Source organism: Taudactylus pleione, unplaced genomic scaffold, assembly GCF_031769625.1.
Source record: "Taudactylus pleione unplaced genomic scaffold, aTauple2 ptg000070l, whole genome shotgun sequence".
NCBI lineage: Eukaryota > Metazoa > Chordata > Amphibia > Anura > Myobatrachidae > Taudactylus > Taudactylus pleione.
The window spans coordinates 17,929,313-17,950,593 of record NW_028284472.1 but is presented as its reverse complement, the minus strand read 5'-3'; the positions used below and the strand labels follow the sequence as shown (position 1 = coordinate 17,950,593).

Below are 21,281 nucleotides of genomic sequence, written 5' to 3'. Positions count from 1 at the left end.
TTCCTTACCAGATTTTCATTCCAACCAATCAACAAGTTGGCTGGTTGGATGTAAGTTGGTCTAGTGTGTGGCCAGCTTTAGACTAGTAATAGCGTGCATTGGCTTTTAAATCGTTTTTTCCCCTAGTGGAAGTCCATCTACCACCATCTTGATACGGTCAGGCAATCTCTACCTCTGAGCCAAGGTGAAGGCTGCTGTTGTCCGTCCAGAGCATCAAGGTTGAGGTGCTGGAATTAGAAACAGTTTCCTCTGAGGTGTAGCTAACAATGATATATTCCTGATCACTGAGGTTTTCCACGATAATATATTCCTCTTCCGCCTCTATTATGATGACATGGCCCTCATAGTCTCTCATTTCAAGGTCTTCTTCTTCAACCATAACCTCTATGGTTTCCTGAGGAATTTCCTCAACTGCCCATTGAAAGTCAAGATGATTGTGGACAACCCCGACTGGATTCCGGATGGTGGGATCTTTGGAGAGCAGAACGTGGAACAAGTCCCGAGCCTTCCTACTGAATTTCTGCCAGCATGTTGGAGTTGGAATATGCTGTACGGCACTTTGCCAGAAATGAACTCCTGGTATACTGGATCTTCAGCCACAGCCCTTTTCCAAGAATAGTTTCCAGTGAATGCCACAAAGAGAAGCACACCGAGGGCCCAGACATCAATGCTAGAATCCAAGAGTAGGAACTCGCCTTGTTTCAAGTCACAGAGTTCCGGTGACATGTAAGGTATGATGGGTGACATGAATGGAACGAGGGTACCTGCCAGCTGAGTTAATCCAAAATCACTCATCTTAATGTGGTAGCATTCTTTGTCCATTAGTAGCACATTATCTGGTTTCAGGTCCCTGTGCACCAGTGCTTTGCTGTGCATGTATTCTAGAGCTCTGGTCAGCTGTACCGCACAACGTTTCACCATCTCTTCTGGAATACTAACCTGAAAATAGAGTAAGTATAATTTTAGAGATAGATATGGCAGGAAAAACACATTTTATGGACTTCTTCATTAAATATTTAATTGGTAAATATTATGAACCATTAATATGGTCTGAAATAGCCTTTTACTGCTGTATGGGGGATGTTGGCTTGCAGGTGGTAAGTTATGTTAGGAGGAAAACTACAGGAAAAGATTGTGACTTTGAATTTAGTCTTCATCCTCATAGTACAAATATAATAATCCAATTTATACCCAACCATGACCATATTATTTAATGTTTTTAAAACTTGTTAAACGATATGTACAGTACTCCTGAACATTCCTTGGTTCATATTTTGACACGTATGAGTTACCCTGATACAAGTGTAATAGTGGGTGTTATTTATTATGCAACACTCAATTCTCACATTAAAATATAAATAAAATGTTCTGTTTGCTTTTTACTTACACCGCGCTGTATGAGGGAATGGAGAGATCCGGCGGGTGCCAGCTCCTGGATTAGAACGTAATGGTCAGGGGAATTAATGAAGGTGGGCTGAGTAGAGATGATCCCTTCGTAGCTGGAGAGGTAGATGGACACACAGAGCTCATGGAAGAAAGCGGTCTGTGGGGATCGGCCCTTCCCGACTAGCTTTAGGGCGACCATTTTACCTAAATAGAAAAAAAAAGTACAATTGAGAGTCAAATCTTTTGTAAATGACATCTAACTCCCATAAAACAACGTAACCTGTCTACAACCATTTTCATAAGCACCCCCCAATCCACACACTTTTCCTGCATTTGTGGAAGCATCTCTTAGCAGCAGCAGTGGATATAGGTGTCAGGCCACCCTTAGGTGCAATATTAGGTTGCCACCCCCTCCCTCCTTGGATTCTGTCAAGGCTGTGCCCCCTCTAGCTATCTATTTTTATTGCCTTTTATGGGCTCCAGGACTGCACATGCGCCTGTCCTAGAGACTCCCTCTGATGAATCATGGAGATGTCCAAATAACTTCTGTTTTGGCCCCAGCTTGTGGCGTCCCTAGACACGTGGGATGCTTAGCACTGCCTAGCAGTAGTTTTTGTAGACACATTATCATCATTTTCCCTACTATCTAATCCAAAAAAGTCACATCTATACTAACATTTGCAATGGAAAGTTACTGTAAGCTAAATACCGTCTGTAAATTAGTACAGAAGTGATCCTCTGCCAGCTCAGATCTATTTATTAGAAAGTGGTGATAGGGCTGGTAATAGAAAACCCGTCCCGTTTTTTAAAATCCTTTGTAAAAGAGAATTTGCAAACACTATGTTACTCTATTACCACTTTTGGCATTTTGCCTCGATGTGGGCAGGGCCTAATGACACCAGAGCCCCGCCCCCCAAAGTTGCGAGCTGCCTCTCCTCTCCGTGTTTCTCCCAGTGAGGGGATAAAATAAAAATAGTACGTAAATATGCGGAATATGCCAGCGCTATATGAATAATGGTTAATAAATCTAAACTAGTGGGAGGCGACCTCCAAATTCATCAGTATGATAGTATAGGAGAAGGAGAGTGTAGTGCTGCACTTATAATAAACTCTACTTTTACTGATCGCCGGAACGAGGCTATCGGAGCCCCTGTCCTAATGACTCAATAATACATTCAAGCGAATGAGGATTCCTTATTGCCGTATATTGTGGCAATAAGAAACCATTAATAATCAGGAACAGACCTCAAGCAAATAATAAATAAGCCCCTTAATCTGCACAGTTCATAATATATTGAATAATGATATATGTGTGTTTACAGGGATTGTTTTTCTTTTTAATCATTCTCTATATATTTTTTTCCTTCTAGCACCCTGTACCTGTCACAACCTGTGCAGTTCCTGTTTCCTGCCTGGGGTGTTGCTCTCTGCTCTGGTGCTTCTATCACACTCAGCTAATGCAACAAACTCCTGATATACAGACGAGGGTGTACTAGACGCCCCAGAGCAGAGAGAGACACCCCAGACAGGAAAGAGGAACGGCACAGGCTGTGACAGGTGTAGGGTGCTAGAAGGAACACTAGAGCGGTCTGACGACTTACTGACCCCCAACTTGCAAAATAAAGACCTAATAATTAAAACCATTACTGATAAAGAATGTAGAGGATAAGAATTGGACTGAGGACCCAGGACTTGCAGATAATGAAGATCCTTGGCCGTTACTACCATAGGTACAAGGGATGCTATGGGGCCCAGAGGTGAGGGGGGCCCATCTTCCTTGTCACAGTTACATGTGTTATGTGTTATATACATTTTACACCATTGGGTGGTACATAGGGGCCCTTACACACTTTTACTATGGGGCCTTCAAATACCTAGATACACTCTAATGTCAGAGGCAGGAGTGTAAGCTTACATGCTTTCATCAAAATAAGAACTAATAAATCATACTTTTATTTTGTTGGGTTTTTATTTCTTGAGTAATTTAAGACCATTTTACTACTAGCTCTTAATTATATTTTCAACCTATTGTAATGTTATTTCTCATAAAGGAAGATATTGCAAAGCTGTCCTGGGGATTTATTGATTGCTAATTAAAACTCAGACTATGATTCACAAACACTTATGCTGGGCGCTCACCTACTGTACAGATGCTCTTTCCAACAAGCCAACTATTGGCATAAAAATCTGGTAACGTATAGGAGGGAATGACAATCTGATGTTTGCTCCCAAACACAGGACAACGGATAAAAATGGTTAAATCCATTTGATTCAAGCAATTTGTCTGATTGACTGTATTGTCAGACAGTGTGTGTGCGGGCAAAGCTATAATATTTATAAAATAAATATACATACACATACATACATACATATATAGTATGTCTGTACAGTATAGACCAGTATTATGTTTTAATTCTGAGACATATTACCCATATGTGTGTATTTCAGCTCACTATAATACTGCTTAATAAAAATACAAATTATGAAATTTTTAGAAAAGTGATAAATATATTAGAATTAAAACAATTTTTATATTTATTATTGTATATGAAGTGACGGTTCTCATCTACATGTCCCGGGCTGGATACTTCGGACTGTGCTCGCTGCTGATTCTGGTCACGAGACCTACAGGGAGGAAGAGAAGACAGTCTTGAGTTAGGAGTTACAGCCAGGGAGAGACGTCCTAGCTGGAGATATCAAACAGAGAGAGAGGGAGATTATCTATAGTCAGATGTCACAGAGACCTATGGAGAACCTGAACCAGATGTTATAGAGAGAGGATGTTACTTGTTAAAGTAAATAGACTTTAAAATAGAGAGATGAGAGCAGAGAGAGAGATTGTCTAAAGTCTGATGTCACATAGGGAGGAAGATAGTGAAATATGGTCTGGAGTGAAAGACAGAGGCAGTCTTGAAATGGTTAACAGTGGAGGAGTTATAATTTGTTTTTTTTATTTTTTTGTAAATAAGTAGTTAGGATCATAAACCAAGCTGTGTGGTAATCGGTTACCATATATCTCAGCCACAATGGTATAATCATTTCCCACCATCCACTGACTATAGTATTACAATAAACAGAACAGAATGGATAAATCTCACCCATTTGGTTGTTCTGTTCCAGGCTCGCCATCACTCCGATGCCTCTATGACAGAAGAATCCTACTTCCTGCTCTCTCCAGTCACTGAGGGCTCGCTCTGGTCTGGGTCATCAGCAATGGTCTTGAGCCATGCATAGTGTTTCCTTAGACCCAGCTGCTGGCATCCTTGCTGTTTGATTTGGTGACTGTGAAACAATCTCCAAAATCATTGGCGTGGCAAATTGTAGGGTAAATAGTCACATCCACAATTCCAATTAACAGCAGATAATATGCTTAAGCTGGCCACACACTAGACCAACTTTCATCCAACCAGCCAACTAGTTGATTGGTTGGAATGAAAATCTGGTAAGGAATGCAAGCAAATGACAATGTTATTTGCTCCCAAATGCCGGAAAATGGACAAATTATTTAGTTCAAACATTTAACAAACATGTCTGAACGACCATTTTCATCTGTTTTCTGGCATTTAGGAGCAAATAGCTGATTGTCATTTACTCCCATTCCTTACCAGATTTTCATTCCAACCAATCAACAAGTTGGCTGGTTGGATGTAAGTTGGTCTAGTGTGTGGCCAGCTTTAGACTAGTAATAGCGTGCATTGGCTTTTAAATCGTTTTTTCCCCTAGTGGAAGTCCATCTACCACCATCTTGATACGGTCAGGCAATCTCTACCTCTGAGCCAAGGTGAAGGCTGCTGTTGTCCGTCCAGAGCATCAAGGTTGAGGTGCTGGAATTAGAAACAGTTTCCTCTGAGGTGTAGCTAACAATGATATATTCCTGATCACTGAGGTTTTCCACGATAATATATTCCTCTTCCGCCTCTATTATGATGACATGGCCCTCATAGTCTCTCATTTCAAGGTCTTCTTCTTCAACCATAACCTCTATGGTTTCCTGAGGAATTTCCTCAACTGCCCATTGAAAGTCAAGATGATTGTGGACAACCCCGACTGGATTCCGGATGGTGGGATCTTTGGAGAGCAGAACGTGGAACAAGTCCCGAGCCTTCCTACTGAATTTCTGCCAGCATGTTGGAGTTGGAATATGCTGTACGGCACTTTGCCAGAAATGAACTCCTGGTATACTGGATCTTCAGCCACAGCCCTTTTCCAAGAATAGTTTCCAGTGAATGCCACAAAGAGAAGCACACCGAGGGCCCAGACATCAATGCTAGAATCCAAGAGTAGGAACTCGCCTTGTTTCAAGTCACAGAGTTCCGGTGACATGTAAGGTATGATGGGTGACATGAATGGAACGAGGGTACCTGCCAGCTGAGTTAATCCAAAATCACTCATCTTAATGTGGTAGCATTCTTTGTCCATTAGTAGCACATTATCTGGTTTCAGGTCCCTGTGCACCAGTGCTTTGCTGTGCATGTATTCTAGAGCTCTGGTCAGCTGTACCGCACAACGTTTCACCATCTCTTCTGGAATACCAACCTGAAAATAGAGTAAGTATAATTTTAGAGATAGATATGGCAGGAAAAACACATTTTATGGACTTCTTCATTAAATATTTAATTGGTAAATATTATGAACCATTAATATGGTCTGAAATAGCCTTTTACTGCTGTATGGGGGATGTTGGCTTGCAGGTGGTAAGTTATGTTAGGAGGAAAACTACAGGAAAAGATTGTGACTTTGAATTTAGTCTTCATCCTCATAGTACAAATATAATAATCCAATTTATACCCAACCATGACCATATTATTTAATGTTTTTAAAACTTGTTAAACGATATGTACAGTACTCCTGAACATTCCTTGGTTCATATTTTGACACGTATGAGTTACCCTGATACAAGTGTAATAGTGGGTGTTATTTATTATGCAACACTCAATTCTCACATTAAAATATAAATAAAATGTTCTGTTTGCTTTTTACTTACACCGCGCTGTATGAGGGAATGGAGAGATCCGGCGGGTGCCAGCTCCTGGATTAGAACGTAATGGTCAGGGGAATTAATGAAGGTGGGCTGAGTAGAGATGATCCCTTCGTAGCTGGAGAGGTAGATGGACACACAGAGCTCATGGAAGAAAGCGGTCTGTGGGGATCGGCCCTTCCCGACTAGCTTTAGGGCGACCATTTTACCTAAATAGAAAAAAAAAGTACAATTGAGAGTCAAATCTTTTGTAAATGACATCTAACTCCCATAAAACAACGTAACCTGTCTACAACCATTTTCATAAGCACCCCCCAATCCACACACTTTTCCTGCATTTGTGGAAGCATCTCTTAGCAGCAGCAGTGGATATAGGTGTCAGGCCACCCTTAGGTGCAATATTAGGTTGCCACCCCCTCCCTCCTTGGATTCTGTCAAGGCTGTGCCCCCTCTAGCTATCTATTTTTATTGCCTTTTATGGGCTCCAGGACTGCACATGCGCCTGTCCTAGAGACTCCCTCTGATGAATCATGGAGATGTCCAAATAACTTCTGTTTTGGCCCCAGCTTGTGGCGTCCCTAGACACGTGGGATGCTTAGCACTGCCTAGCAGTAGTTTTTGTAGACACATTATCATCATTTTCCCTACTATCTAATCCAAAAAAGTCACATCTATACTAACACTTGCAATGGAAAGTTACTGAGCAAAAAAGGTAGTAACACTTCTAAAGACAAACACATTAAGCAGTAGCCACTTATTAAATATATTATGGGACAAACTTGATTAGTGAAATCTTTCTAGAACTGACAATTTAGGGCTATGGGCTTTTACCTGTTGTTCTCTCACGAGCCATCACAACTTCACCATAAGTTCCTTGGCCCAGATACTTCAAAACGTAAAAGTCATCTTCCACAGCCCTCTGGATCTGGAAATCCTGAGTGGCTTCCATCTTAATCTAGAAGATGATAGCACGAGTCCTTTACTCGGAGGTTAGACTCAGATCTGTAAATACAAGACAAAAAATATTTTAAGATGAAATGTTAGAGAATGTTATGTGAACTTACCTAAGCAGTAGGGCATCAGGCAGAGATGGGTTTCAGCAACCATAGAATAATTTTATCCACACAAACCAACTCACAATGTATATGTAGCCCTATCCTCCTATATCTTATCTTGTTAATAGATATAATTCATGAGGGGGTGCTCCCAGGAATATAGTCATACTGTAAGAAACAAAAACAAAGAAAAAGAATATTCCTAAACTAGGGCACTCACAGGGTTACCAATTAATCCTGTTCACATATTACCAATCCTTAATCTGGTGATTGTGAATAATAGGTGGCGTTACCCACCGGGTCCAGCCTCTGCAATGTATCACATTCTGGAGCTTGGTACATATGGAAATGTCGCCAAATCTCCATAAACAGTATTTTCTGAGTTTTGGCCGCATTTTCATGCTTAGTACATCCCTCCCTAAATCACAATGATTTATTATGGCCAAGGAAACCACTGTATGAATGTTTTGATGCAGTTGATCTAGATCACAAAATGTTTTCAAATGTGATGTACAGAAATGTGGTGCTCTGGAAATTTCTATAATGATGCACCACTAGCACCAGGTTCAGGTGTGTTCGGTGGCTGACCTCCCCGTAGCTAAGATAGGACACACCGTGACAGAGAGGCAAGCCTTAGTAATTTCCCCTATCTGCAGACACAGTGACCAGACCAGAAGGAACAACGCAGTTTTATTTTTATGAGTCAATAACAGCAGTATAAAATGTACCATGGACAGAATACAAACTCACAGCTTTCAATATCAATGTAATTACGTAAAACCTCCCTGTCCTCTACCCGTGACCCCAGCTGGCAATAAAGGTCTACTACAGGAAACAGAGTTGTTACAAATCTTTTTGAAGAAGTGAGGAATCCTGGGAAAACACAAAGGGTGGATTTCAATTGTTTTCGCGGCCCGGATCTCCTGTCTAAAGGGACGGGAGATCGCAAGCCGCTATTCAATTGTTCCAGCTTTTCGCGCCCAAAGTGGTGGTTTAGCCGCGTAAATTGGCTAACACCAACCAAAGTGCTGGGCGCGATCGCGAAAAGTGCCGTTTGGCACCCAAACAGGTCACTTTTCGCCGATTTCAGCTCGCACCCCTCTTGGGCTGCGAGCTGAAATGGAGCGCTGGCAGTTGATCGCGCCTGACAGGAGCAACAATCGAATAGCTCCATCTGGCGCGATTTGGGCTGGAAACAATTGAATTCCGCCCAAACTATGCTAGTCCTAGCAATTCATCAGCAGAATGTAGCAATTAAAGACAGTCCTTGCTGATACTTGAGCCCTATGCTGGGAAAAATAGATAAACACACAGGCTATGCTGAAAAACAGTAGTTCACCGGCAACTTGCAATAGTTTAAACACAGTATTTGAGCCTTTCCTGGCAGGAATCCTTGGCTTGGGAGCAGTCAGTGGGACAGCACTCCCAAAAGATCCACAGATCCTCCTGGGGTTTTGCAGGCACAGCTTCTCCATGGTGTCTTGTCCCCTGCGGCAGCATCATACTCACTCCTCTTCCAGGCACGGGGTCCACATCAGGGGTCTTCTCCAGGGGTCATCCTCGGCTGGTCCCTCCAGCGCAGTTCCTCCGGGCGTCGTCGTCTTCAGGCGCTCCTCTTCACTGGCGATCCGGGAACAGCGGGGGCAGCTCTACAACTCCAGGGGTCCTCGATGGTCACGGCCTCTCCTCCCCTTGCAGCGATCCTCCTAAGTGGCAGCAGCACTCCCCCAGTCAACGGCAGCGGAACCCTCTCCACGGCGGCTCCTACAAGCGGACACTCCCCAGCAGCAGCGCTCAGCAGCAGAACCCTTAGTCAGGCAATCTTTGGGGGAGCCATCCACCCCTGGGGTCCTCAGCAGGGCTCTACCCATGGCAGGCAGGCTCCTCTGCGGCAGCGGTCTCCACGGCAATGGATCCAGACAGCAGAATTCAGCTGAGTAGCAGGAAAGTGGCAGTGATGTGTGAGGAGTCCGGCAGACATTAATACCCTCTGTTGGCACTTTCCTAGATGGTGGCACGTCCAGCATCACGCACTCAGTCCCTGCAATCCAATTTCCTTGCCTGTGATAGCAGCGCTGTCCGCATTCAGCAACCCAGCCTGGTCTCTCCTCAGCCCGGCAGCTCACTCCGTTACTCAGTCCGGGCTTGTGCTCCCAGTTTTTATTCGCAGATCACAGCCCTATTGGTCAGGGGCCACTAGAATAACCCCACCCCTTGGGTCCTTTGCCTACAACTCAAGGGGCCAATCAATGGGGGGTCATTTTCCCGGGTTCCTGGGTTGCTGGCCAGCTGTACAATCTGGTCCCTGGGCTGCGCAGGCTCAGCAGCCTCAGGGAGATGAGAGGAGTCACTGAAAGTTCAGCAGCCCTGCAATACAAGTCTATGGGCTGCTTTAGACATTATACCCCTAGTTATGGGGGTGAGACCCTTTTGAAAAAGTGGGGTACCCCATTTTGACACAAACTTGGGGGTACCACAGAAAGTTACATTACACAGATATTTTACAGAAATAGCAAAACTAGTAGATGTATTGATTTGTGGCAGAAAGTTAATTAAAATTAATTATTAGGACATTTACTGTCTGCCAGGGCAGTAACTATGGGTGAACAGTGCCACAACTGAGGGTGCAAGGCCAAGGGGATGGCACCTGTATTTGGCTTGCAGGGTGCCTGGAGCTACACCTAGCGGATCTGGTGGAGAGACGCCCTACATGTCCTTAGGCTGTGCTGGGGGCTTTCTGGTCCCAGTGGTGGCCCCATCTTCCTTACATCATGACATCACATCATAGTTGCCTACCTTTGGCTTCTCCTCCCAGGGAGAAGCCTTGGTAGGAGAAGCAGGTGGGTTGTGATGGGGGCGGGGCCTGATGGGTTGCGTCATTAAGCCCGCCCCTTGATGGCAAATTGACGTGACTGGCTTAAATTTAAATAGGGGCTGTGCTAAATTACGCAATTCACTGAGAATTGCATCATTAAACCTTGCCCCCTACACGGGGACCCGCGATCGCTGTGAAAATATTTCCCATTCTGCCCTCTGCACGATTGCATCATTGTGGCTCCGCCCCTCTTCACAATGCCGTTATTTTTGGCATTGTGAAGCAGGGGGCGGGGCCACGATGACGCATTTCAGCGCGAATCGCGTCACCAGCCCCCCCACTTGCGGGGGTTTCTAGTTTTTAAGGGGGGAGGTCGGGAGGGTCACAGGCTTCCAGGAGGGTTGCCTGCCTTTCCGGGGTGCTGGGAGCGGCACCCGAAAATCGGGAGGCTTCCGGCCAAATCAGGAGGGTAGGCAAGCCTGGCGCATATGCAGTAGAAAAGTCTCTGGAAACAGCATGGGCGCCATGTTCCCGGAGACCTGTGCGCAGGCAAAAAGCCTGAGTATACTGTGCTGCCGGGAAAGAGGGGACCCGCCCGCAGGCTTCATGTGTGCCCCCTCATCACTTAAACCACCCCTGATTTTACACACTTGGATACATTAATAAAATAATAATATAACACTTTTCTCCTAATAATGGTCAGACCTGCAGCAAGGGCAAGATGGCCATTGGATGTGTGTCGATGTTAGCAATGTTTACGCATATGAGAAGGCAGCAGTGGGCATCCCTATGCTTGGGTAAGATTTGCAACCATTAGCATGATTTTACAGCTGTGTTGCGTACAAAATGGCAGCTGCGATTGCATTAGCGTCCATCTCTGCATCAGGCCTACGTACCATGTTTTATTGCCACACAGTGATAATGTTACAGTACACAGATATGTCAGACAGCTGATAAAACATGGAATTAGGGTATATATAAATGCTGGGGGGACGCCTGGTGGGAGGAGAGGGGGAGCAGGAGAGAGAGATTCCCGGAGACCTGCGCTGCCCAATTCATCAGCATAAAACTATTGGTAATAGGAATTTCTTCTTCATGATATATCTGGCTCTTAGGGGCCCATTTGTCATTAAATATTTGTGTGATATAACCAGAAAATAAACGTTTTTGGGGGATATCCACAAATATTTAGTATCACCCAGATGTATTATGTCTCTCTGTTTCCGACATCAGCTGCAGCTCCCATAGGTTTCTATAGGGGATGCCATGCTGTCAGATTAATTCCGGAGCTTGGCCCCCGCAGCTAATGTCATGTAAAGATGGCGTTGTGCTGCTTTAGCCTATGGGCTATACATCGCAAAATTATCCCCTCATTATTTAGATTTAATTATTTGTCCTGCAATAGACCCCTGCTGTGTCTGTGTCATGCTCAGATAAGATACTACCATGCCTGGAAGGTAAGGTGGCTACACACACAAGTTGAGTGATAGAATTATTGGTCTATTTGGTCACATATACCTGGATCCCTTGTGGCTCCAATGCGGCCCGTCAGCAAACGCTCACCACACCACACACACAGCCTGACAGCAGTTATCTTTCCATCATCCTGGGAAAAATTATCCTCTTAATTTCAGAAAATCATTATTAGGGGATAGACTGTATTTGTAATACACACACACTGCAATGTCACCCAGTTGTTAAATACCTGTATGCAAAATGACAGCAAGTGGGCACCTGTAGCCTTGAGCAGGTGTGATACACGGGGTGGTCATACAGAGTTGTCAGCTGGACACCATCTTACAAAAATGTCCAAAAGCTTGTTATAAGTTTAGTTAATTTGATTTAATGTTAGAATTAAAAGCAACTGCTGTGTTTAGAGCACATAAATCAAGACAAGTTTTCAAGCATCGACAGAAATAAGTGATTGCCCAGGCAACGCTACTAGTGTATTTAGTGTAAATATGAAGTGCAGCGTGGTGAGGTGGCTGGCTCGTGGGTTTGTGTGTAGGACATGGGCCCAAATGTAATGGACTGCAAATTGGGTTCAGCAGCAAGATATCGGGAATGTGGCCACTAGATATAAAGCAGCAATTTGTTCTAAGGCAAAACCAGGTTGGTTAGTCATTGCTATACCAATAATATATAACACAATGCTGTTTTCTTAATTTTCAGAGACACATTATAGAGTTGAGGCTATTAATAACGCTGCATGTCATATTTGCCAACTCTAACTTATATAGTGATAATCTCCCTGACTCCTTGAAAAGTGTAGCAATCACCCTGAGACTGGGCACAGCCCCTTGGAGATAATGGGGAGAAGACTAAGGAAGATAGGTGATAAAGAAAATTGCCACTGTTCTCCAGCACACTAACGCATACTTGCCTACACTCCCGGAAGTCACGGGAGGCTCCTGATTTTTAGGGTAACCCCCACAAGTGAGAACAGATATCAAGATAAGAATTGGACTGAGGACACAGGACTTGCAAATAATGAAGATCCTTGGCCGTTACTACCATAGGTGCAAGGGGTGCGGCTGAGGGGGGGGGGGCATCTTCCTTGTCACAGTTACATGTGTTATATATATTTTACACCATTGAGTGGTACATAGGGGCCCTTACACACTTTTATTATGGGGCCTTCAAATACCTAGATACACTCCTGCCTCTGACATTAGGCTGCAAGCTTACATGCTTTGATCAAAATAAGAGTTGGTAAATCACACTTTTATTTTGTTGGGTTTTTATTTCTTGAGTTATGGAAGACCATTTTGCTACTAGCTCTTATTTATGTCTTCAACCTATTGTAGTGTTATTTCTCATAAAGGAAGATATTGCAAAGCTGTCCTGTGGATTTATTGATTGTGATTCACAGTCTGAGTTTTAATTAGCAAACACTTATGCTGGCCACTCACCTACTGTAGAGATGCTCTTTCCAACCAGCCAACTATTTGGCATAAAAATCTGGTAACGTATAGGAGTGAATGACAATCAGATGTTTGCTCCCAAACACCGGACAACGGATAAAAATGGTTAAATCCATTTGATTCAAGAAATTTGCCTGAATGACTGTTTTCTCAGACAGTGTGCGATTGCGGACAAAGCTATAATAATATATATATATATATATATATATATATATATATATATACACAGTCAGGTGCATAAATATTGGGACATTGACAGAATTTTCATATTTTGGCCTCTATTCACCACCACAATGGCTTTGAAATGAAACCAACAAGATGTGCTTTAACTGCAGACTTTCAGATTTAATTTGAGGCTAAATACATCCAAATCAGGTGAACGGTGTTGGAATTACAATGGTTTCTATATGTGCCTCCCACTTTTTAAGGGGCCAAAAGTAATGGGACAAACTAAACAATCCTAAATCCTAAATCTAACTTTCACTTTGCAGGCAATTACAGCCTGAAGTCTGGAACACATAGACATCACCAGACGCTGGGTTTCATCCCTGGTGATGCTCTGCCAGGCCTCTACTGCAAATGTCTTCAGTTCCTGCTTGTTCTTGTGGCATTTTCCCTTCAGTTTTGTCTTCATCAAGTGAAATGCATGCTCAATTGGATTCAGGTGAGGGGATTGACTTGGCCATTGCATAACATTCCACTTTTTAGCCTTAAAAAACTCTTTGGTTGGTTTTGCAGTATGCTTCGGGTCATTGTCCATCTGCACTGTGAAGCGCCGTCCAATGAGTTCTGAAGCATTTGACTGAATATGAGCATATAATATTGCCCGAAACACTTCAGAATTCATTCATCGTCAATAAATACAAGGGAGCCAGTTCCATTGGCAGCCATACATGCCCACGCCATGACACTACCACCACCATGCTTCACTGATGAGGTGGTATGTTTTGGATCATGAGCAGTTCCTTTCCTTCTCTTCTCTTCCCATCACTCTGGTACAAGTTGATCTTTGTCTCATCTGTCAATAGGATGTTGAACTGTAATGGCTTTTTAGATGTTGTTTGGCAAACTCTAATCTGGTCTTCCTGTTTTTGTGGCTCACCAATGTTTGCATCTTGTGGTGAACCCTCTATATTCACTCTTGTGAAGTCTTCTCTTGATTGTTGACTTTGACACATATACATCTACCTCCTGGAGAGTGTTCTTGATTTGGCCAACTGTTGTGAAGGGGTTTTTCTTCACCAGGGAAATAATTCTTTTGTCATCCACCACAGTTGTTTTCCATGGTCTTCCGGGTCTTTTGGTGTTGCTGAGCTCTCCGGTGCGTTCTTTCTTTTTAAGAATGTTCCAAACAGTTGATTTGGCCACACCTAATGTTTTTCCTATTTCTCTGATGGGTTTGTTTTGATTTTTCAGCCTAATGATGGCTTGCTTCACTGATAGTGACAGCTCTTTGGATCTCATATTGAGAGTTGACAGCAACTGATTCCAAATGCAAATGTAACACCTAGAATCAACTCCAGACCTTTTACCTGCTTAATTGATAATGAAATAACGAGGGAATAGCCCACATCTGTCCATGAAATAGCTTTTGAGTTGATAGTCCCATTACTTTTGGCCCCTTAAAAAGTGTAAGGCACATATTGAAACTGTTGTAATTCCTACACCGTTCACCCGATTTGGATGTAATTACCTTCAAATTAAATCTGAAAGTCTGCAGTTAAAGCACATCTTGTTTGTTTCATTTTAAAACCATTGTGGTGGTGAATAGAGGCCAAAATCTGAAAATTCTGTCAATGTCCCAATATTTATGCACCTGACTGTGTGTGTGTGTATATATATATATATATATATATATATATATATTATAGCTTTCTCCGCAATCGCACATCACACAATCTTTCATAGAGAAGGAGGCGGCACTCATCTGGACTTGTATCAAAAAGTAAAAAGCATGATTTATTGAGCCGACGTTTCAAAGCCGGAACGGCTTTGTCATCAGGGTGCAGAAGTGAAAAATGTACAACAGTGAGAAGTGCTTACCTTTATATAGAATACATACACATTGTATAGTGCAGCGCTTCTCGTACTCACACAGACGACGCGGCGCGGGACTCCGACGTCATCAACCTGGGATCTGGCGCAAAGCATTCTGGGATGGTAACCAGGGACGCTGTCGGGTCCCGATACTGAACCTTTTGCATAGCAACCATGTTCAGTGCCGCGGCTGTGGGGAGAGAGGAAATCGCATGGATAAGTGTCAAAACATATAATCCAAACAGATCACCAATAGGACTAACTATGAACAAATAAACTAACCCTATATTGCTTAATAATAACGATATGAGTTACAACTAGTAACTGGATACACCTGCAGACAGATGTCTATATATGAATATGTAATTAATACTGAAACACAGTATGTTTTGTATTATTGTATATTACTTTGCCTCACTCACTACACTTCAACAGTGAATGTGGGACACCTCAAGGACAGTAAACACTATGAAGAACAATTGAAGGCAACATTAAGGAAAACAAAAAAAATTAAGAAAAAATTAAGAAAAAACCCCCACGTCCCATAGTTATTGTCACAAACAAGGGACTTTACAAAAAGGCGGACCACATAATTTTATCATTTAGGTCTTTTGGATGAATAGTTTCTAAGACAGAAATCCATTTAGACTCCATACGCAGAAGTTTATTAGCTCGATCCCCTCCCAACTTCAACGGGGGAACGTGATCGATTATTTTGTATTTCAAACTGGCAAGTTGATGATTTGCCTCCTTAAAATGCCTCGCCACAGGCTGGTCGGATTCTCTTCCTTGGAGCGCTAATTTAATAGAGGAGCAATGTACGGCCATGCGCTCCTTAAACATTCGCGTTGTTTGGCCGACGTAACTTAAACCGCACGGACAAGTCAACAAATATACATGCTTGATGTTGAATTTTTTACCCGTATGAGGATGAAAGAAATGTGGCCCTGGGTCCAGGTATCCACAGGTAACGCATGATGCGCATCTATAGCATCCCGGTTTTTTGTATGTAGTTCCTATGTGTTGTTGTAGCATGGGAGTGATATCCGTTTTCATCAGTATATTTTTTAAGTTTCTGCCCCTCTAAATCATGCTCTTTACTTTTTGGTGTATATATATATATATATATATATTCTGCTGAGTCCGGATTTTTCCCTCCAAAAAAAAGGAACTCAGAAAGAGGCAAAACGTCATCTTGCATGGACAAACATCATCATTCCTGGACTTTTCCTGGATGGAGGGAAAAATCCGAACTCAGCGTGCAAACTCGAACCTATCCGAGCCTGCACATCCCTAATAAATATATATATATATATATATATATATATATATATATACACACACATACATATATAGTATATCTGTACAGTATTATGACCAGTATTAGGTATGAATTATAGGGCATGCTGAGACATCTCACCCATATGTGTGTATACACAAATATTTGTTCAGCTCACTATAATACTACTTAATAAAAATACAAATAACAACATTTTTGGAAAAGTGATAAATATATTAGAATTAAAACAATTTTTATATTTATTATTGTATATGAAGTGACGGTTCTCATCTACATGTCCTGGGCTGGATACGTCGGACTGTGCTCACTGCTGATGCTGGCCACGAGACCTACAGGGAGGAAGAGAAGACAGTCTTGAGTTAGGAGTTACAGCCAGGGAGAGAGAGCCTAGCTGGAGGGATCACACAGAGAGGGAGATTATCTATAGTCAGATGTCAGAGAGCTATGGAGAACCTGAAGCAGATGTTATAGAGAGAGGATGCCACTTGTTAAAGTAAATAGACTTTAAAATAGAGATGAGAGCAGAGAGAGAGATTGTCTAAAGTCTGATGTCACATGGGGAGGAAGATAGTGAAATATGGTCTGGAGTGAAAGACAGAGGCAGACATCAATGCTAGCATCCAAGAGTAGGAACTCACCTTGTTTCAAGTCACAGAGTTCCGGTGACATGTAAGGTATGATGGGTGACATGGATGGAACGAGGGTACCTGCCAGCTGAGTTAATCCAAAATCACTCAGCTTAATGTGGTAGCATTCTTTGTCCATTAGTAGCACATTATCTGGTTTCAGGTCCCTATGCACCAGTGCTTTGCTGTGCATGTATTCTAGAGCCCTGGTCAGCTGTACCGCACAACGTTTAACAATCTCTTCCGGAATACCAACCTGAAAATAGAGTAAATAATTTTAGAGGTATATATGGCAGGGAAAACACATTTTACGGACTACTTTATGAAATAATTAGTTGGTAAATATTATGAATCGTTAATATGGTCTGAAATAGCCTTTTACTGCTTTATAGGTGTTAGCTTGCAGAGTTCCTTCCAAATGAATGTCACTGGTTGTCAGTAGCCATAAAATCTAAATCATCATAGGTTGTAGTAGACCGTTTTAAAGTTATGTCAGGATGAATACTATAGGAAAAGGTATAAATGGAGATGCGTTGTGCTTAAGATAATTCACTGGGGCATTGGTACGGGAGCTGCTACGATTTATGGACTCACCACCTCCATTTTCAGATATATAGTACAGAGATAAAATAATCTAGTGCTTACCTTTTTATGTAGTGTGGTTATGATTATGGTTAAGGTTTATGTGCAAAAAAAGAATACAATGATGTAGCTATGATGTAACTATCTTATGTATTGCGGTATGGTTATATTTTATATTGTCTGTATACAATGAAGTTGATGATGTGTCTATCTGGTGTACCCCTTACAAGGTATGTGTATTTTACCACTAATTATAAATGTCCTGGGCTGGATACTTCGGACCGTGCTCGCTGCTGATTCTGGTCGCGAGACCTACAGGGAGGAAGAGAAGACAGTCTTGAGTTAGGAGTTACAGCCAGGGAGAGACGGCCTAGCTGGAGGGATCACACACAGAGAGAGGGAGATTATCTATAGTCAGATGTCACAGAGAGCTATGGAGAACCTGAACCAGATGTTTTAGAGAGAGGATGCCACTTGTTAATGTAAATAGACTTTAAAATAGAGAGATGAGAGCAGAGAGAGAGAGAGAGAGATTGTCTAAAGTCTGATGTCACATGGGGAAGAAGATAGTGAAATATGTGAAAGAGACAAAGGCAGTCTTGAACTGGTTAACAGTGGAGGACTTATAATTTGTTTTTTTTATTTATTTTTTTGTAAATAAGTTGTTAGGATCATAAACCAAGCTGTGTGGTAATCAGTTACCATATATCTCAGCCACAATGGTGTATAATAATTTCCCACTATCCACTGACTATAGTATTACAATAAACAGAACAGAATAGAGAAATTTCACCCATTTGGTTGTCCTGTTCCAGGCTCACCATCACTCCGTTGCCTCTTTGGTAGAAGAATCCTACTTCTTGCTCTCTCCAGTCACTGAGGGCTGGCTCTTGCCTGGGTCATCAGCAGTGGTCTTGAGCCATGCCAAGTGTTTCCTTAGTCCCAGCTGCTGGCGTACTTGCAGTTTGATTTGGTGACTGTGAAACAATCTCTAAAATCATTGGCGTTGCAAATTATAGGTTAAATAGTCACATCCACAATTCTAATTAACAGCAGATAATATGCTTAGACTAGTAATAGCGTGCATTGGCTTTTAAATAGTTTTTTCCCCTAGTGGAAGTCCATCTACCACCATCTCTTAAATTGATACGGTCAGGCAATCTCTACCTCTGAGCCAAGGTGAAGGCTATTGTTGTCTGTCCAGAGCATCAAGGTTGAGGTGCTGGAATTAGAAACAGTTTCCTCTGAGGTGTAGCTAACAATGATATATTCCTGATCTTTGAGGTTTTCCATGATAATATATTCCTCTTCTGTTATGAGGACATGGCCCTCATAGTCTCGCATTTCAAGGTCTTCTTCTTCAACCACAACCTCTATGGTTTCCTGGTGAATTTCCTCAACTGCCCATTGAAAGTCAAGATGATTGTGGACAACACCGACTGGATTCCGGATGGTGGGATCTTTGGAGAGCAGAACGTGGAACAAGTCCCGAGCCTTCCTACTGAATTTCTGCCAGCATGTTGGAGGTGGAATATGCTGTACGGCACTTTGCCAGGAAATGAACTCTTGGTATACTGGATCTTCAGCCACAGCCCTTTTCCATGGATAGTTTCCAGTGAATGCCACAAAGAGAACCACACCGAGGGCCCAGACATCAATGCTAGCATCCAAGAGTAGGAACTCGCCTTGTTTCAAGTCACAGAGTTCCGGTGACATGTAAGGTATGATGGGTGACATGATTGGAACGAGGGTACCTGCCAGCTGAGTTAATCCAAAATCACTCAGCTTAATGTGGTAGCATTCTTTGTCCATTAGTAGCACATTATCTGGTTTCAGGTCCCTGTGCACCAGTGCTTTGCTGTGCATGTATTCTAGAGCTCTGGTCAGCTGTACTGCACAACGTTTCACCATTTCTTCTGGAATACCAACCTGAAAATAGAGTAAATGTAGTTTTAGAGATATATATGACAGGAAAAACACATTTTATGGACTTCTTCATTAAATATTTAGTTGGTAAATATTATGAATCGTTAATATGGTCTGAAATAGCCTTTTACTGCTTTATGGGGTGTTGGCTTGTAGGTGGTAAGTTAGGTTATGAGCAAAACTACAGGAAAAGATTGTGACTTTGAATTTAGTCTTCATCCTCATATTACAAATATAATAAACCAATTTATACCCAACCATGACCATATTATTTAATGTTTTTAAAACTTGTTAAACGATATGTACTCCTGAACATTCCTTGGTTCATATTTTGACCTGTATGAGTTACCCTGATACAAGTTTAATAGTGGGTGTTATTTATTATGCAACACTCAATTCTCATATTAAAATATAAATACAATGTTTAGCTTGCTTTTACTTACACCGCGCTGTATGAGGGAATGGAGGGATCCGGCGGGTGCCAGCTCCTGGATTAGAACGTAATGGTCAGCAGAATTAATGAAGGTGGGCTGAGTAGAGATGATCCCTTCGTAGCTGGAGAGGTAGATGGACACGCAGAGCTCATGGAAGAAAGCGGTCTGTGGGGATCGTCCCTTCCCGACTAGCTTTAGGGCGACCGTTTTACCTAAATAGAAAAAAAAGTACAATTGATTGAGACACAGAGGCAAATCTTTTGTATATGACATCTAACTCCCAGTAATCAACGTAACCGGTCTACAACCATTTTCATAAACACCCCCAATCCACACACTTATCCTGTATTTGTGGAAGCCATCTCTTAGTAGCAGCAGTGGATATAGGTGTCAGGCCACCCTTGGGCGCAATATTAGGTTGCCACCCCCTCCCTCCTTGGATTCTGTCAAGGCTGTGCCCCCTCTAGCTACCTCTTTTTATTGCCTTTTATGGGCTCCAGGACTGCACATGCAGTCCTAGAGACTCCCTCTGATGAATCATGGAGATGTCCAAATAACTACTGTTTTGGCCACAGCTTGTGGCATCCCTAGACACGTGGGATGCTCAGCACTGCCTAGCAGTAGATTTTGTAGGACACATTCTCATCATTTTCCCTACTATCTAATCCAAAAAAGTCACATCTGTACCAACACTTGCAACAGAAAGTTACTGATCAAAAAAGGTAGTAACACTTCTAAAGACAAACACATTAAGCAGTAGCCACTTTTTAAATATATTATAGGACATACTTGATCAGTGAAATCTTTCTAGAACTGCCACTTTAAGGCTATGGGCTTTTACCTGTTGTTCTCTCACGAGCCATCACAACTTCACCATAAGTCCCTTGGCCCAGATACTTCAAAACGTAAAAGTCATCTTCCACGGCCCTCTGGATCTGGAAATCCTGAGTGGCTTCCATCTTAATCTAGAAGATAATAGCACGAATCCTTTCCTCAGAGGTTAGACTCAGATCTGTAAATACAAGACAAAAAATATTTTAAGGTGAAATGTTAGAGAATGTTATGTGAACTTACCTAAGCAGTAGGGCATCAGGCAGAGATGGGTTTTAGGGAAGCTGCTTCTAGGAGTCTCAGGACAGGTTTGTTCCAACAAGTTGGCTGAGATCTGCTGGAAATGTTCAATCTGTACCACTGGCTGTGGATAGTCCTTAGCGTTCA

At 42.4% G+C, this 21,281-nt stretch overlaps 2 protein-coding genes and 2 pseudogenes across 3 annotated transcripts in view; 1 reads left to right on the top strand and 3 right to left on the bottom strand.

Annotated features, from left to right (window-relative positions):
* Positions 1–21,281, top strand: part of EVA1A (eva-1 homolog A, regulator of programmed cell death) — a 477,272-nt gene that overhangs the window by 151,821 nt on the left and 304,170 nt on the right. The window lies entirely within an intron of this gene.
* Positions 158–4,515, bottom strand: LOC148534188 (serine/threonine-protein kinase SBK1-like; annotated as a pseudogene).
* LOC148534187 (serine/threonine-protein kinase SBK1-like) lies at positions 5,141–7,313 on the bottom strand (annotated as a pseudogene).
* LOC148534186 (serine/threonine-protein kinase SBK1-like) lies at positions 7,315–21,022 on the bottom strand. Its single transcript, XM_088467186.1, has 6 exons — positions 20,905–21,022; positions 20,073–20,275; positions 18,871–19,632; positions 17,134–17,377; positions 16,770–16,824; positions 7,315–7,366 (listed from the first exon to the last, which is right to left on the bottom strand). The coding sequence occupies exons 1-6, from the start codon at positions 21,020–21,022 to the stop codon at positions 7,315–7,317; spliced, it is 1,434 nt and encodes a 477-aa protein (XP_088323312.1).